This window comes from Amblyomma americanum, chromosome 6, assembly GCF_052857255.1.
Source record: "Amblyomma americanum isolate KBUSLIRL-KWMA chromosome 6, ASM5285725v1, whole genome shotgun sequence".
Taxonomy (NCBI): domain Eukaryota; kingdom Metazoa; phylum Arthropoda; class Arachnida; order Ixodida; family Ixodidae; genus Amblyomma; species Amblyomma americanum.
In genome coordinates, this window is record NC_135502.1 from 131181107 (window position 1) to 131200217 (window position 19111).

General features: G+C 45.6%; 1 protein-coding gene, 1 long non-coding RNA gene and 1 pseudogene across 3 annotated transcripts in view; 1 reads left to right on the forward strand and 2 right to left on the reverse strand.

Moving 5' to 3' along the window:
• LOC144094105 (alpha-mannosidase 2C1-like) overlaps window positions 1-8072 on the reverse strand; it is a 72967-nt gene extending 64895 nt beyond the window's left edge. The window contains exons 1-5 of one of the 2 annotated variants that reach the window (XM_077628016.1): window positions 6781-8072; window positions 6474-6588; window positions 3105-3301; window positions 2379-2482; window positions 1215-1428 (exon numbers count right to left, since the gene is read on the reverse strand). In XM_077628016.1, coding sequence (XP_077484142.1) covers window positions 1215-1428; window positions 2379-2482; window positions 3105-3301; window positions 6474-6588; window positions 6781-7026 — 876 coding nt within the window. In that variant the 5' untranslated portion in view covers window positions 7027-8072. Of the gene's footprint in view, window positions 1-1214; window positions 1429-2378; window positions 2510-3104; window positions 3302-6473; window positions 6589-6780 lie in introns of both variants that reach the window. The other variant, XM_077628015.1, reaches the window with a different exon arrangement.
• Window positions 8073-9679: 1607 nt separating this feature from the next.
• LOC144094104 (uncharacterized) lies at window positions 9680-14850 on the reverse strand. Its single transcript, XR_013306403.1, has 2 exons — window positions 13405-14850; window positions 9680-12634 (listed from the first exon to the last, which is right to left on the reverse strand). It is a non-coding gene; the product is annotated as an uncharacterized LOC144094104 (long non-coding RNA).
• Window positions 14851-15659: 809 nt separating this feature from the next.
• On the forward strand, window positions 15660-18102 carry LOC144095511 (uncharacterized; annotated as a pseudogene).
• Window positions 18103-19111: the final 1009 nt, after the last annotated feature.

Here is a 19111-nt window from a genome sequence, read left to right on the forward strand (position 1 = left end):
GTAAATGTCCAAGCAAGCTGCTTTCAACAAAGCAAACTACGCAGCACTAAAAACTTGCGTCTGCATGAGTGAAAAGCTTTTTAATTTATGTGTGGTAGAAGCAATCCTTAATGTCGCAACTGAAACATTCTTTGAGGCCACACAGGCAGGGAAAACAACAGCAGTGACACCAGTTGCAAGCTAATGTAGCCCAAGAACTGATGGGGACACAATGTATAAAAAATATACACAAAATATGCATAATGGGTACATAAAATGCAGGAGGCTACAGTAACACCTGTTAATAAGACTAATATTGCAGCTTCTCCAATACTACTTAAATATAATAAAGCACCAACCGACAAAAAGACAAGAATAATGTTAAACCAATTGGTCCTACTCTAATATAAATGATTTCGGCCAACAGAGTTTTGCATTTAGGCCAAGAGGCTAGGAAGTTACGGCTGTATTGAAATCTACGTTAAACTGGTTGATTCTCATTGACGATGACCTTTCAGGCATAAAAATGACGCTAATTCACCAAAATATACAAGACAAGAACTTTCTAATTGGCATTCGGCTGCTAAGCATAAGCACAAGTTTGTGGGGTCAAATCTTGGCACTAGTTGCTGAAATTTCAAAAGCGATGAAATTAATGCAACAGACGCCTGTCGGCTGTGCCATGTCAATGTACAGTCGGCCAAACCCTTAGCTATCTGGTGCGACCGCAGACTTTTCTGTGCTCCTGCACCTTGTGAGAGAGCGAGCTTGCAAAAAGGTTAAGATTAAGCACAACAGTGAGCCCATGCTTAATCTTGACCATTTTTGCAAGCTCTCTCTGTCACAAGATGCAGGAGAACAGAAAAGTCTGCGGTCGCACCAGATAGCTAAGGGTTTGGCCGACTGTACATTAAATGACCCCAAACAGAAATTAATCCGAAGCACTCCCCAACGGTGACTCTTTCCCTCTTTCCGCTTTCATTTCCTTACAGCATGGTTACGATGTCCCCCGAGTAAACAAAGTACCCCACCTTTCTTTTCCTCATTACCATTATTAATACGTTTGTCAGCTGTCCGAGGGGTCGGTTTGTCAATTCAAACATCACAGCACTGGCTGCTACATCATCTCAGCTATACATACTGCTGCAAACATGAAAGCTCTTCAAACAAACCTTGCACTATTTTATATGCAGCTTTTAAGGCTCGAGAAAAGCAAGCTGCCAAAGAGCACCAGCCTGTGAGCAAGCAAAGGTGTACTCCGGGAATTTCTCCATCAGCAGCAGCGCAGACGCAAAGCTTCGTGCACACTTTCGCCTCGTTTCTGCATAAGGCCACAGCCAGGCCGTGTCAATGTGGCAGTTCCCAATGGCCGCCACCGTGTGCTGGCCTTCTGCATTGCGCTGTCCAAAGAAGCGGTCGGCCATCTCCTTTGCTGCCTTCAGTGAGCCCCTGGGAGGAGCAAGGAAGCAAGCAAACAGAGGGCTCAGAAATGAACGAAATAAGACTCAACACAAGGAGTTGAAAATGCCACGACTGTCTGTAACGTTTACGTGTTGATGTTAAAAGCTGTTGGCATGCTGCTTTATTACTTTCTTTCTGATGGGAGTTGCGACCAGATTCATCTTGAATGATTGCGGTTATCCGCCGCTGTTTCTACGTTGTTAGAGACTGTAGAGGTTGCTTTGCGTGCCATATCTCAAATTCTCTGTCAGTTTTAAATTGAGCGTGATCAAGAGCAGCAATGATTTTGTCCCTTTACGACCGCTGAGCATGCTCATTGCTATCACTGCCACCGATTTATTTAGCTGTTTGTGGGCGCAAGTGAGCCCAATAGAGCATTTCTTTCAGAAGCATTTCTTCTTCTGCCTGACTGCACGACTGCCGTCAGCACTATGTGACAGTACAATAAAGCAAATGATGACGCATTCAATGAATCCAATATAACCTTCTTTCTGAACATGCAAACACTGCATCACAGAAGCATAGTCCAGAAGTACGGCCTGCATCTTCTGCAGGACGGAGTTTCTATAGACTAAGTACTCCTACAAACTGCACACGAAAGCTGTTACCTTGCCAGACCAAGTGTGAAAAGCAGACATGTATTTTGGAGTAAAGGCAATTGTTCAAACACGAAAGAACTGCTTCAGTCCCTGGAAGCATCGGTGCACAAAGCTTTACAAGAACATGAAAATTGAAAAGACTAACTGATCTTCATCAAACCTACTGTCATTCAGATCTTGCAACCATTCCCTTATTGCAACCATTCTCAAAATTTAGGAGAATGATTTCTTGCGAGTACTCACATTTACCTAAAGTAAGAACTGCATGTTGCAACTCGTAAAGATTCAGCCCTTGCCGATTTCAATCTCCACCAGATTATGCTTCCCGAGTTGACCAACCTGTCATTGATGTCAATGCAGTTGACCATTTCGTTGGCAGTGTACATGGCCTCGTATGAACGGATGCTGTCTTTGGGCAACTCTCTTGCCATCTCTGTCAAAAGCTGTAAGTCAGTGATCAAGCTGTCGGCCTACACAAAACACCACAAGCAAGATCTCATTAGCCGTGTGCTGCATGCTGCGAAGAAAGCATTGTTTTATCCCAGACTCAACTTATGAATCAGTATAGCAAACTAAGCTGCTGCAAAGCACCATATAAAGCATAACAATCATGGGTAATTGCAAAATCTCTCCAGACTACTGACAAGCGGTCTGAGATATCTAATCCGTGACACTATTTTCATGTGAGCCTGCTGCTGTGACTGCCTAAACAGTTGCTCCAAACAAGACAAATACACTTTCGATATGCAGCCACAAACTCTGAAGATGGAAGCAGGCGGTGGCGTGGGCACAGCGCTCATGGTAGGCCCGCAGCCATTAAATTATACCAACGCCATCAGTGATCACATTTCGTTTTTCAGCTTGCCACCACATAACAATATCAGCACACCGTGCTCACGTTCAGGAGAGATAAATGCCCTGCATACTGCATCCCAGTAAAAAAAGACCATTTACAACTGGACAAAACACAATTTGAACTAATTAAGAGCCAATTGGAATCAATCAGTATCCACGTGGTCTGCTTTGACCGGGATGGTAGCTAGGTTCCCATAAATCATTGCTTACCTCTCTGTCATAAACAGCAATGTCAGCTTTCTTCAGAGTGAACATTTTTTTGGGGTCAGGCGGACTAATCATGGTGGGACTTCCAGCGCCAAAAAGGTGGTTGCATGCCATCTCAATAAAAAACTCATGGTGAAGGCAGGAAATGCTAGCTGATGGCGTGATTGTGAAGGAAAGGCGTTCCTGATGACTCACACCACCTGAAAAGTAGCCAAGGTTCCACATGAGCCCTTTTGGTGCCTCTCAGTGAGGCGAGTATGAAGCCTAGGCAGGGTATAGCTTTCCAAGAGCCCGAGCTCTCTGTAGTCCATTTAATAAAATCCTCCTCCTCAGCTGTTTTTGCAAACAAACTGCAGTGCATCGAGGCAGTTTGTTTTCATGGGTCCACTGAGGTTATGCTGCACTGCCATTTACTTCCAAACAGTGATCATCGTGTCTTTTCCAGTCTTGACGTCATGAGTTTGAATCGAGAGATGGGCAGATATTTAAATCCAATTTTCTCAGCAATAAATTTCAGAATTAACGTTTATTTCACAAAAAATAATACAGAAGGTACTGAATATAACCATCTGGATCCTAAGCCGATATGGGTAGTAAAAGATCTATGACATATATTATAATATTATCAGATTATAAAACAATCCTTTTCACAAGCAATGCTGTGAACAACAGTATTTATACTTTTGTGTTACATTCCTTGCTTAAATAGTAGCGTTTTAATGAGAACACAAAGTTCGGTTGGTGCTTTAGGTTACACAAAAAGTTGCTCCATATTTTAGCCCTGATGAAAGACAATAAGTGCCGTCCACGCATGTTATGAGCTAAGGTAAGTTAAGATTATTTTGTTGTGCCTGCCTAGTGTCATGTTTGGAAAAGATGAATATGGACTAGCGGTGCGGAGTGTCTATAGTAATTAGTTCGTGGACTCAAATGGCAGTTTTGTAGTAGTGGACAATGTTGAAGGGCATTATATTTAATTCACTAAACAGTGGTTTAGACGATGCAGTGTTGCTCTGGGCACAGATGACATTATTACGACTGCCTTTTTCTGCGGGATACTAACTTTTGTCAGGTATGATGCGAAGGTGAAACCCAGAAGTTCAAAGAAATATATAAGATGATTATGGAAAACACTGAAGTATATCATGTGGAACGAGTACTTGTTGAAATGTTCCTGCACTTTAATTAGCACATAGAAGCCAGAGGTTAACTTCTTATATAGGTCATATCCATATGAGGTGCCCAGTGAAGTGTTTCATAAAGGGTTATTCCCAAGTATTTGTAGTTTTGTACACTTTCAATAAGTTTTCAATCCAAGATGCAGGTAGCATGTTCCAGGCATTGTTATTCGACGAGAGGCAAAAATTTTAAACGTTTTTTTTTCACATTCAGTGCTAGTTTGTTAGTATCAAACAAGGTTACCGCTCTACGAAGGCTATTATTCACAAGTGCTTCGGTCTCTTCGGCTAACTGGCGCGATATTAGTAGAGCCGTGTCATCTATGTACAAGACTGCTTCCCCATGTTAAGGTTGCCGGGAAACTTGTTAATAAATAGGGAAGAAAGTAGACAGCCTAGTACTGACCCTTGTATAACATCAGTCTTTATTTCACCCACTGAACATCTTTTGTCAGATATTTACATGAACTGCATGATAACATCGGATAAACTTTGCTGGCTGGTCCTTGAAATCCATAATTCTCAAGTATCCATGTTATGGTTGACAGAGTCACAATTAACTCTTTCTGTAACTGAATGCACTACTGTTCCAGTAGAATTACCCCTGCAGAAACCATGCTGCTCTGGGGCTAGGATTTTGTTTTTTCCAATAAAGTCCATTATTCTCTTCTTTATTAGTTTCTCAAATAGTGTGTTATGCAACTTAGTAACTAGAGTACTCGGGCTGCAATATTAAATGTGATTAGGATTATCACTTTTGTAGGTTGGACTACCCTCCCAATGAAGCTTAGCAAGGTGAGGGTGCGGGCTAGTTGGTAATGCATTGTAAGACGAAAAGTGCGAAAAAAACACACGGACTTTTTTTTTGTCCTTCGTCTTTCTATGCGTCTGTGTGTTTTTTTAGCGCTTTTCGTCTCAAAATACCCTCCTAATCTTGAGCTTTTCTGGGCAAACTCCCAATAAAAATAACCAATTAAATTTATTTTTGAAAAGGGTGCATAAATGCACTTATTTCTGTCAGACAACTGCCAATACAGCCAGAAAAATACATAGAATCAATTTTTGCAAAGAACAAAGATTTGATGGAGATGTGCTCAGTGCCCTTTTAAAGAAGCCACACACACTATAAACCTACACTGCACTTCCACAATCTGTGGTTTATAGGTGTTTAACGTCCCAAAGCGACTAAGGCCGTGAGGGACGCCGTAGTGAAGGGCTCCGGAAATTTCGACCACCTGGGGGTTCTTTAACGTGCACTGACATCGCACAGTACATGGGCCTCTAGAATTTCGCCTCCAACGAAATTCGACCGCCGCTGCCGGGATCGAACCCGTGTCTTTCGGGTCCGCAGCCAAGAGCCCTAACCACTGAGCCACCGCGGTGGCTATTTCCACAATCTGAATGCTCAGTTCCATAGGTGGCAGTTAGATGGAGCAGTTGCTAGCACTTCTTAGCAAGGTCAGACATGCCCGCAAAAAAACTCCTGCAGCTCCTTTGTCTCTGGATACTGGATACTTTCCAGATTCGGTGGCATTAAGTATATTTACAACTTCTTGCACGTGATGCCATGGGCATCATGATGGAGGTTTGGTTTGGTTGGTTTATAGGGGTTTAACGTCCCAAAGCAACTCAGGCTATGAGAGACGCCGTAGTGAAGGGCTCCGGAAATTTCGACCACCTGGGGTTCTTTAACGTGCACCGACATCGCACAGTACACGGGCCTCTAGAATTTCGCCTCCATCGAAATTCGACCGCTGCGGCCGGGATCGAACCCGCGTCTTTCAGATTGGCAGCCAAGCGCCATAGCCACTCAGCCACCGCGGCGGCTGCATCATGATGGAGCACTGGACAGCTTTCACATGCAGTTTGGAAGAGGTGGTGGCAAGCGGATTACAAGAATATGCAGGTTTTCACTGTGTTGGTGGCCTCCAACACAGCACCCACTATGATGTGAGTGTAAGCTGTCCATGATGACACTTACGATGACACCACAGATGAAAGTGGTCAATGAGTGAACAATGAAAAACTGTTGGACACTTAAACTATCTCGGCACACAAAACCCAGGCTGTTTGGCTGTGCCGGTATGACAGACTATGTGATGTTCATGCGTGTACTGTATCATACAAATATGCATGACATTCATAACCCAGGCACGTATGATCAAATACCTTTTGAGTAATATATGAACACTACCTGACAACCCCTGCAAAGGCTTTCCATCTGTCGTGAATATAAGTGCTTCACTTTCACAGTCCCATCGCAGGTGAACTTCCCTGCCACACCACTTGTTTGGGATGTCAATCACGACCTGTGAATGAAAGGAAAAAAAAAATGGAGGAGATACAAGAGAGAGAGGGAAGGTTTCTTTTCTACATTCGCGTGCTCTGTTCATGTGATAACTGGAATTTGATAACTGACAACTTGAAACAAGTAACACGCCGTCAGTAAGAAAATGTTGCTGCATGCATTGTTTTTAACAAGTAGCTGCAACACTGATTACCTTAAACCAACAAGTCGCCCACGTAGGTCCGAACTGAGCACCAACAGACGTCTTGACATATTCAGACTGCTTGGATGCTTCATCGAACGACACGCGATGAGGCGTCGACCACACGGACAGGCTGGTTAAATCTTTCGATTCTGGGTAGATTTTCCCGTAGAGATTAACATCGGTGAAATACAAAGGACTGATGAACTTCTCTACCCTCTCAAGTGTGGTTCTCTTGTTCTTGAAGAGAGAAGCCATGGCTTGTAAGTCACTTAACTTATTTCAACGAAGCGACCTCCGGCGTCTCAGGCAAACCATAGAAACACTATCGTTGCAAGCAAATGACACGGCTCAGAGCAGCACAAACGAGGCTCAAGCAGCAGTCGCCTGATCTGTGACGCGAAACCAAGACCGGCGCGCATGAAACAGGAAACACCGCGACGCGCTGCACTGCGTTGCCCATGGGCGGCAAAAACCGCTACAGAGTAGTTACAGGGTATTAGCGATGCTAGTCGCTAGCATCTTAGCACCAGTACAAGCATATTTTAAAAAACCAAATGCACTTCAGCCGCTTTATATAGCTAACAATTTTAACCATTTTAATTCTGTTGTTTCGTCTTTCGCCGCCCGTCGTTTTGCTAAAAAGTTTTGTAAAAACTGAAAAGTATATTTATTTTCAGTTTGAAGATGACAAAACACTCTCAAACTAGAATAATTTTTTAATGTTGGTTTGTTATTTGTTTATAATTTATGACTGCATGTGGAGCGTCGTGAGGAGTAACTATGGCAACAGCGGCAACAGCCACAACCATGCGTATGCATCGAACGTGCGAACCGCCACTGACAACCTGCCCTGTTTGAAATCAGAATGGTCAGAATACTTGGACTTCGAAGTCCTTCCTCGAGTGTAGCGTTGTTGTAGTAGGATTTTGCCGAACCGCACGTGCTGTTTTCTTAAAGCTGACTGCAGGCCTGATACCACGCTTCTTTCCTCCATGCCTGACACGCATGGATGCTGATACGCCACTGGATCCCAGGGGCCCTATTCTCGACATTTCGCCATTTTATTCAAATTGTGACGTAGGCGTGACGTAACCATCAAGGCGGTGCCAGGTTACGTACCCACAAAATCTGATTACGTGAAGAGAGAAAAAAAAAGTAAAAACTGATCTAGAAATAAATACCGTCGTCTGCTACTATTGGCGCCAAGTACGGAACAGAACGCCGCTCCGGGAGCTTGCGCTGAGCCTCTGCGTTGCAATCTTCGGTGCATACGCGTCGAGGGGCAGTGCGAAGGAGTGAAATATGTTGCGGCCTCTTGAGTATCATGTCGGATGTCCGGCAGCAGCTAAGGGCAGACTTAGGCTACTCAGTGCGAAAGACTCGCACGTCGGTTGTCAAAGGATTCATCGAGTTCGATGCGGCGGTGCGAGCGAGGGCGCAGCCTAGACGACTTTTCAGTCGAGGTGAACTGATGGCGTACCCGCGAGTCACGAGCGGCGCTACACGCGTGCGTACTGTTGCCCAGAGAAGCTGGCGAACATCAGGAACGGGGCCAGGGTATTCGTAATGGCGTACGTGCCGAATGGGAGCGGAAAGTGAAAGCTTTGGCCGGCATGATGCCTTTGTGGCATTGCTCCTTATAACGATCGACGACAGCTTCGCACATTTGCTTACCAGCCACAGTTGAATGCAGGAACTGAGACTAAGGCAGTTTTCTGGGGGAAAAGTCATCTCGTCCGGGCCAGGAAAGGAAGCAACGAGAGCTATATTTTTACAGTGGTGCCGCCACTGCTGAAAAGGCGCCCAAAACGGCGCCTAAATACGCGCAGGCCAGCAGTCCCTGTCTGAGGACAACGCTCGCATACTTAGCGTTGTAAACTCTGCGGAAACCCACTGTTTCCTAGGCGCCGCGTCAGCTACTGTCAGGTCAGCAAAGGTGCTAAAGCTTTTAATCGCTACGTATCGGCTTTAACAGAGAGCGGGGTGCAGCGGAGTTGTATCTGTGTGCGCTTGGAAGACCTCCAAGATGTGTTTAGTGCTGAAATGCATGCTTGGCAAGGCAAGCCGATGTGCACATTTTAGGCAACGCGTTGCACCAGACTCTGTTGTTAGTCATGTTTGCATGCACCCGCGCACGAAACGAAACTGCAAAGCGCGGAATATCGGAGTAAATCGCGTCAAGGAGAACACACCGAGAGCGCATCCCTTATTATCAACTTAAATGTGCAAAGCCGGGGAAAAAAGATTCTTTTCTGGCATTAATAACAAACAACATAAAACAAAGCTAACCCCCCCCCCCCCCCCACACACACACACACACACACAACATAATTTGAATAGAGCGTACCCTCACAAAATTCAGTGATGTACTCATATTTTGCTTCGCAAGCCTGCACGCATGCACTTTTGTGATGTAAGTGGCACATATATTACTTCATAAAAATTACAAATGTTGTCAGCAATTTTGCTTGTTTTTCCCTTCCTAGAAAGGCATAAATTTTTTCTACTTGTTCAGGTGAATGCGTAACACTCACGACCACCACACAGAAGCAGCTACACTATATGTGCGATGCAAGTAAGTGCAACATTCTGTGAGGTGGGGCAAAATTATTTTCTTGAGCACTTACAGGCCGCCTCACCTCCTTGCTGTCCACACAAGCAACACGAGTCAGGCAGCGTCTTGAAGTTTCTTCGTTGTAGAATAACAGTTATGCACCTACCATAAAATCAAGCAGCTCCTTTAGATGCCTGATCAAGTACAGTACAGCAAGCTTCCAAGTAAGAGAGAAAGATATATGCCAGAAAAGGTGGAGAGGTCGGATAAGGAAAAGTTCCTTCACCTGTTATTCCACAAAGGGGCAGGGGAGGAACATAAAGGCAGAGAGTAAATATCGGTGACGACACCATATTACGGTAAGACACATGCAATGTGCAAGATACTTGCTTTATTTGCTTTGTTTTATGCGGTTTATGATCCCAAAGCGACTCAAGCTATGAGAGATGCTGTAGTAGAGAGCTCTCGATAATTTCGACCCCCTCGGCAGGAACATGGCAGGAAAAACAAAAACGTAAGATTAGACAGAAAATAGGCAAGACATTCAATGTTGATGTCGCCCTCAGGACAACATATGGGAGGCACCAATACAGACAGCGGTAGTGTTCTGGTTAGGGTACTATTAAGATAAAAGTCTCCAGGATGCACAAAAAGCAATCTAGCCAGCGACGGTAGCCACTGGCTTTCGGTAGGTTTTTTAATGTGTGCACCACATAGGATGTATTCATGATAATTAATAAACCACAGGAGATTGTTCAACACGAAATAAATTATCCTCACAGCACCATACCATACACAGCTAAAAGGAGAAGTCAGCAGTAGGAATTGCAACGATACAGTGCATGTAGACCCCTACGTAAAGACTTCACGCCACAGGGTTCACTTTTTAGCTGTGTAGTGGAGTATTCAAGGCACCCATCATCCTATAAACTTCTGCAAGGTGAGGAAAACCCTTGTTTTAGCCTTTCAAGGCCCTTTAAGCTTCAAGAATACTGAGTTTTGCACTTCGGGGATCAAAAGCAGACCATGTGGCCTGAAGACTTGACTACAACCCTGCAATTCATTACAATTGAAGACAGCTGGCGCACCATTAAAAACCAAAACAGAAATGCCAAATACAAAGCAGAACAAGCATTCCAATTATTGATCTAGGCATTGTTTACAAACATACATACTGGAGCAGTTGCTATGCTGTTGTATTCTGCCAGAAAAATATGTGCTGCAACCACAAAAAGCACCCTATTTAGAGGACGATGGTTGCTAAATGGGATTGAAATGAATAAATCAGTGACAACTAAAGCAAACCACGAGAAAAATTATTTCGCAATGTACGCAGTTGTGTACAAAGTGCCCTAAAGGGTTGAATGCAATTTTCTCATGCATTTAGTCATTTGCATCTTTTTTTTGCTGAACATCAGCACAGCCACGCATGCATAGATAATTTTACAAAGAGGTGGGATTAGACATTGGTGGCACTGACACAGTTAATCGCAAGGGAAGGCCTGAGTACTGGGTAAAGTAGACAATAAACTGGTGATCAGGATAGATGTAAGTGAAACTGGTGTATTTTATTGACTAAACAAATCAACTGTAATACAAAGGCAGAGAAAACTGCAATCTGTTAGTGGAAATTGAGTGCACTGGAAGATATATTGCACAAAATTTGAGCCCCCTGAAATATTAGCTTGTTTTAAAAAAAATAATTGCTTTGCTTCCAATTTTCTTTTGAAGCTCAAGCAAAATTTCGGAGCAAGTCAGCTGTAGAACAAACTTCCTTTCTGCAAAGTATCACAACAAACACATTTGTTTTTGATACAAAAGAAAATTTCATGACTGCTGCAGGACATGTGATGGCAATGACAGTAATGAGCCGATTGCTGCTGCCACACAGAAAAAGTGGTAAAATCCCGCACACATCAGGGTCACAGAGGCAGATTTCTCCGGTAACAAGACAAGTTGCAATGTGTGAAAGAAGTGTGATGCGGTATATGTGCACATTAATAATGCCCATTTCACGAAGTGCCAAATCCAATAGATTCCTGTGTTGAATCCAAAAATAGCAATGCATCCATTGATGCCCCAGTTTTACCAAAGAAACAGGTTGAACAGATTGTCTGGAATGTTTGTCAAATTCGCCTAACAGCATTAGCAGCAGCCAAGAAGCAAAGTGCCAGCAACAAGGTTGGTAAAAGCGGGGCGTTACACAGCGAAACTGGTCGAACTAGCAGACAGCTGCCTTGTCTTTCATTCATACAAGCTTGGCAGATGGCAAACATGAAAGAGTTGCCTCACTTTTTGCTCAGAGAAAAACTAGTGGATTGCTGTATCACTACACATAGCATTTAAAAGCAACAGTAGAAAACAGGCACAGAGGCAAAGAAATGTCAGGAGACAAAGCTTGCTTTGCTCTGTGAGCACACACAGATGACACATTAGGGACCTCCTATCGGACGAACAGTTGCCTACAAAATCAGACTGCGCCCTGAGCAAGATGTGATAAATGACTGCATACACATCCCTATGTTTCGTGCATGTCAAGAAATTTCAGTGAAGCAGTAATCACGTCATGGAGCACAAACTTTTAACAGAAATCAAAGAGAAGTACTGGTTCAAAGCTCTGCTGGCAGGAGAAAAACATTTTGGTGACTTCCTCTGTTTCACTGCACTAAAGCACCAACATGCACATTCTGCATAAAGAGAGCACACAGCATTGCAGTACATTAAGAATTAGCAACTGTTCAGTAGCGTTAAAGCATGTGTATAAGCACACATCCGGCCAATTTGCAGATGGTAGGATTAAAGTTTCTTCTACGCTTCCTGTCACGTGAAGAACTGCAGTATTAGAGAAAAGCCTAGTCTACACATCAAACACACCTGTCATTACACACTCTAGTGACAAACTGAAAGGAAAATTTGGTCCTGTTTAAAGAGCAGCACAAAAATCACAGACTTGAACAGCTTTCTTGCTGTGTGCAATGAAACTTGAAGCACAAAAAATGTTTACATAGACTGATCACAGCATGACTAGAGCTGAAAACTATGCCAGTGAGTCCTGCAGCTAAGTGCGGATGCATGCAATGTGTCGCACAGTGCAAGTTGTGATTGCCTTTGAAAAGAATCCTGTTCCATATGTACAGCACTTGACACCTGTGAATACATCCAATGCAACCCTTCCAAAGAATGATTCTTTGCTTGAGAAGCACTCTAGCTGAGAGGTGAACGATGTTGAACCTTGCAGCAGCATTCCTCAGCACATGACTTCCTAGGATAGCAGTGATGCATCGAAGAGGCACACTATACACATGTCACCTGGAAGGCAATCAACACTGTCTTTAGTGCGTGAGCTTGAGTGCAATGCAAGTTTCATACACACAAGAGAAAAGACTTTCAAATACGAGACATCACAGGGCTGTAATTATCAAACTAAAGTTTCATGTATGACTGTAACTACTACTCAAATAAACTGCTTTTGTAACAGTTATATTTTGTTGGTCATCTCTATCAAAATGATGGAGGAAGTAAAACAAAACTGTGAAAACAGCTTGACTACAGCCAGACTGATGGGTATAAATAATTATTACATATTTATTTTTATTGTGTTGCAGTGAAGGCAACTGCTACAAGGCACATTGTAGGGGAAGTCCAAGGTTAACTTTACCTGAGAATATTGAACTGCATTAAAATCTCACTACACGAATGCTTTTGCAACTGCATTTATCAAAATGCAGATACCAAGCCATTGCATTTGTGTGCAACGAAAGAAAACCATAGACATGCAGACGCCCTACGAGTCACCCACATCCGCATATTGTAGTAATCTGAAAACTCGTTGTGCGTTTTACTTTACAGACAAGACTATTTTGAAATGCTGTTTTTATTTGCGCAAGGCTTCCTCGCTTAATAGGCTACAAATAAATGTGCCACGAGATTCACAGCTGTTTCCATGTGACCAAAACAGGGTAGGAACATAAGGGACTTGTTATTACACACCCGAAGAAAGCCACCAGCCATCAATATGAACTTTGCATGCAGCCATCTGAAGAAAGTCAAAAGCAATTTTTCGTTGCTGTTTCCCTTACCTCATCGATACTCGAGACGATGTACCTGGCACATGTACGCTGCCTTGCTGACACCGCTGTCTTCAGAAACTGCCCTTATGCACACAGACACTGATGCACACAAATTAAGCACACAGATGATGCACTCATGAGGGCAATTTCCTGATGAGCACAGTCCCGCCGACAAGCCGAGCACATTCTGGAAGTATGTTGCTCGGCCGGCAGACAACCCTTTGTGCCACCCTCTCATCACTCACGCAGTTGAATATCAGGTCAGCGACAGCGTGTAAATAGAGGCAAACACTGAATTGGTGTCCAGACGTTCACAGCTACCGATCGCGCCTTGAAACACAGGATCAGAGTAACGGCCGGAGCATCTACAATACCATGTTTAAGGCAGACCAGTGTGCTCACGCGCTGCCTCTTGCCGCAAATCTTCTTGCACAGCCACCACACCATATATCGCTGGCCAGGCAGTCACACTCCCGAACCGGGCAGTCCTTCGAAAACACTGAGGCGCACTCACAAATGCTTCGCTTCTCGCAGCCTGTGACAACAAACGGCAGCTACGGACGCCGCCACATCCGTGCTGTAGCAACCGCGACCGCGCGGACCGATAATTTCTTATCATGAGAGAAGCGTTTGAAACGGGAGCGCAGCCAGAGTCCTCACGCGGGTGTAAAATTACGCTCTGATAATTAAGGCTCTAAAAGGCTGCTTAATTAAGAGGTACCATTATAACGCCGTTTCAATCCTTCTACATTCAAAACAACCAAGTTTCGGAACAGTTTATTACTTCAAATAAGCGCCTACCAAACTACGGTGAGCTAACAGGCATATAAATCAGTGTGGTCATATTCGGTCGTTCCAGCGACGGTGGCGGCGCCACGCGGCCTCTTCCTGAAGCGGCGAGCCGGTGATCGCTCTGCGCGGCGCGTGCAATCGCAGTGGTTTGCAGCGTAGATACGAGTCAAAAATGAGCATATTCTGTTATTCTGTTGACGCCACGACACCATGTCGTCAATGCATTCCTATTCGGTGTTTTGTTCATCGGACCAACGTAGCGCATTACAGCTGCATGAAAGCAGTGCAGTGCTTATGCACTGAGCTGATATGCAGTATATTGGTTATGTTTTAAGGCAGACGTTTGCAGAAAACTAAGATTTTTCATCAAGCTTCAGTCCAGTCTGGTCTAGATTAAACACGGGTTTCTGGCCACAATATGATTGCTAAACAGCGATATGAATGGCAAGAACTTCTCCATTATACCTTCATTTCTCGAATATAATGCGCAATGCGGATAATTACCGCAAACGCTTCTTGGCTATGCAGTCATCTGCTCACTCGATCAAAGTGTTTTCCCCCGCTAGTCAAAAACACATTTTCAGCGCTAATTTAGACTGTATTATAGAGCTCTTACGACCCCATGGCTGCCGCTTCAAACAACAGCTGCGTTGCCTATTCTATTACCGCATATACAGTATTGTGCGTTTTTATCGCTGACACTTTCAAAAATTTCCCCGCCTCGACTGCTGGCTCGTTTGCGGTGAAACTGCACACAGAGCTTGCGTATTATGGTAACTTTTGTATCGTAGCAAGTTAGACAACGGTACTTACTGAGTTGAGCCGTGCATGATGCGAAAACGTAATCGTCTACGTAGAGATCGGCAAACAAAAACCCGCAGGCGTTTTTTTTCGCTGAATGGTGGCAGTGGTGCCATCTGTTTTCGGCAGTGGAAAGCGTTACGACAAGGCCGACGAGATGAGCGTTCTATGAAGCGCGGGCCCTTTGAATATGCCGTTCCGGCCATTTCGTCTGCTTCAACTGAAGCGCTTACAACATCTTCAGCTAACTGAGCGGGAAAAAATATCAGAACAGCTGATTTAACGAGACTTTGCCTTCCAAAGAATATTGTTTGTAACGCTGTCTCGGCGACCTTGTCGTAACGCTTTCCACTGCCGAAAACAGATCGCGCCACTGCCGCCCTTCAGCGAAAAAACGTCTGTGGGTTTTGGTTCGCCGAACTCTACGTAGACGATTACGTTTTCGCGTCATGCACGGCTCAACTCGGTAAGTACCGTTGTCAAACTTGGTACGATACAAAAGTTACCATAATACGCAAGCTCTGTGTGAAGTTTCACAGCAAATGAGCCAGCGGGTGAGGCGGGGAAATTTTTGAAAGTCTTCACGATAAAAACGCACAATACTGTATGTGACCAATGTACGCTGCAGATGGACTATAGTAGGACACAAGTACTCTATATTTGGTGCCTACATGTGTGCGGCCTTACCCGCATAAATACGGTATGTGTATTGATTGCGCGCTGATCTTATAAGGACACAATTGAAAAGAAAATCAGCCGTTGGTAACACTGGTCATGATTCGAGGCGTAATATAACTGCACTTACCATTTACTACAGAGATCAAAATCACCCTTTTAATGTTGGGCTGCATCAAACATGCCAGAAAGGTCGAAATCCTTGAGTCTATACCCTTTCGACTCGTGATTGGCTGCTTGTTTAGGTAAACAGAAAAGTTTTACCGCCGGTCTACATTTTCTCACGAAGAAATTCTGTTCGGTTCTCCATAATGTGGGCGGAGCTTTACTGCAGACTTGGACATTCCATCCTTTCTGGGCGCACCTGGGGATCGAGGTACGTTGTTTGCTGGGGTCAGACTGTCTGCGTTATTAAAGTAGTTCCTTTCCGCTTTCGGGTGAGTGCCGAAAGAACAAGAAAATGAACGCGCAAAAAATCACAGTTCAGTGTTTGTCGCACTTTACAATGCTGATCAGTTTGCAAGTTTCAACGGAGTTTTTGCGGCACTTACGAACTGGCGATTCCATGCTCATATCGATAAAAATTTATATCAAGCCTGTAATGCAGCCAAACTCAAGCATAGGATCTTATTAATAACCAAGAATCATTTACTGCTGCTTATCTAGACTCTAAAAATCACACGAAATGTGCCACGACGTGAAGAAGCCGCTTTGCTTCTATAGAGACGCACGCTATGGCATCAGCGCCATCACCGCCTCGTCCGCCATATCGCTCTGCCGCCGCGCCACTTATAGGAGCTGGAATGACCGAATCGCCTAGCTAACAGGGTCCGCCACAAACTGATCTTCGCTGCCTTTTCTACTAGTATGTCTTTCTCCTCGTCCGGATGGCCTGCGTAAACCCGGCCGCGGCGGCCGCGTTTCGATGGAGGCAAAACTGGCGAAACCCAAAAGGCGCCCGAATGCTGTGCGACGCCAGGTGGTCGAGTAGTTGTTCGCCCGCGAGGTGAACTACGACTGCAAGACATCCCAACACCTCGACTCTTGAAGGCAGTGCAGACCCAGCTGAAAATCATCCCACCGGACGACTTCTGCCTGCGTATCCACCCGACCAACAATACTTTCACCATGGCAACAACCCACTTCCCAGCAGCCGAGGTTCTCAAGACGCTGACCTCCCTTACCATTGGAGACCACACCAACCCGTGTACAGCTTACGTGGCTCCCCCACCGGGGGTTACCAGAGGAGTGATCACGAATGCTTATGACAATGAGACCCCAACGCAACTCTACTAAGACCTGGTCTGGAGAAATCCGGAGTGCAGCATACTAGCAGCACGCCGCATGAGAAAGACGTACTCCATCTTAATCACCTTCGACGCAACTATGGTCCCTTGCTCCATCAAATACATGGGAGCCATCCACCGCTGCACCCCACACCGCGGCAGTCCGGATGCCTGCACTAACTGCAGACAGCTGGGTCACCGCCACAACGTATGCCCAAGCCCCAAGACCATTCTTTGCCCCCGCTGTGGAGCGCAACATTTGGAACAAGACCCTCCTTGCACGCCCAAGTGCATTCTGTGCGAGGGCCCTCACCTTACCAGCATGGGATCCTGCAAGGGACGAAACCTTCACCAGCCATGGAAACAGCCCAGCCACCCACAAATGCAGAAGCGAGAAGTGGTCGCAGCCAAGGACACTTTTCCCCAGTTGTCCGGCTTCATCCAGCCCAACCAACACAAGCAAGCTTGGGCAGTGCCGTTGAAACAAGCCTGGAACACCTCCCCCTCTTCACACGGCCACATGACATCCATGACAGCGACTCCCAATCTACAACACGCCCTGGCAAAATCCCAGGCGGAGGCAGCGGCAGCTAAAGCAGAGGCTACAGCAGCCCGAGCAGAAGCCGCTGCCCTTGGACAACACATCGCAAGATTGCTCATGTTCTGCCCAGGCACTCCGAACACTACTTCTTCTCCTGAGCTGCTCGCAATGTAGGCTGACACTGAACCCTCTACAGATTCATCTCCATGCACAACGCCCCCTCCCTCCGCGCCCATTTCACTAGACAGCATACCAACCCTGCTTGAGTCCTTTGCTGCTCGCTTTGAGGCAAAATTTCAGGACGCTATAGGTCATATCAACCAGGAATGTGCAACCCTCAAAGGCGTGGTAATCCGCATAACACAAGATAATGCTATTCTTAGCAACCGATTCAGCGTACTAACCCAAGGATTCTCTGACCACTATAACGATCTTGAATCCTGGCTCAGCACTTAAGAAACCAGCCTCCCAAAGCGCGATCCCGCCCCAAACAGACGAAAGAAGCCCAAAGTACCGGAAGGACCGGACAACCCTATCCCTGCCGTAGCTCAGGACCCCCACGCCCTCGTTACAGCTCCCCTAACCACCATCCCTAACCACTATCGACACATATGTACGGGAGCATGGCCTGACCTGCTTCCCTTCAGAATCTGAGCTCTTTCTCTACTGGCCCAAACAACACGATTCAGTTAATCCACCCATCTTCCTCACCATAGGTACCCACCCCATCCCACTAGTAGGCAAAATCCGCGTGCTTGGGCTTGTTCTTTACTCCCATGGTGTGCACGGAGAAGTCATACACTCCAAACACACGGTCAACAGACCACTCGACTGATTCGCCACATAGCGAACCGCCGGGCTGGCCTCTGCGAGCGACACACGGCTCGCCTCACCCAGGCTTACGTCATAAGCCGTTGCACATATGCCCTTCCATACCTACACCTCAAACAGAAGGAGAGAGACCGGGTAAATGCGCTTCTGCGCTTCACGGAACTCACGGAGGCTACCTTTATGACACAAATATCCCATCTATCCAACTCAGAGGCTGGCTGCACTTTATTATCCCAATTAAACCTCACCCCAACTACACACCCTACCGAGGGGGTCTCCCTTTCTCCTATCCTCCACTGTAACCTCAACGTACCCCCCGTCCCCAAGAACATGCACCCTGAGTGGGACAGGGACCGCAGTGTAGCAACTCGGCTCGCCTCACCCAGGCTTACGTCATAAGCCGTTGCACATATGCCCTTCCATACCTACACCTCAAACAGAAGGAGAGAGACCGGGTAAATGCGCTTCTGCGAAGTTGCACGAAAACGACTCTGTGGCTTCCCCCCAGCTCATCAAATGCCCGACTCTTCAAACTCAGTTTTCAGAACACCTTTGAGGAACTCACAGAAGCTACCTTTATGGCACAAATATCCCATCTATCCAACTCAGAGGCTGGCTGCACTTTATTATCCCAATTAAACCTCACCCCAACTACACACTCTACCGAGGGGGTCTCCCTTTCTCCTATCCTCCACTGTAACCTCAACGTACCCCCCGTCCCCAAGAACATGCACCCTGAGCGGGACAGGGACCGCAGTGTAGCAAGGGCTCGGGCCCTCCACAAACAGTA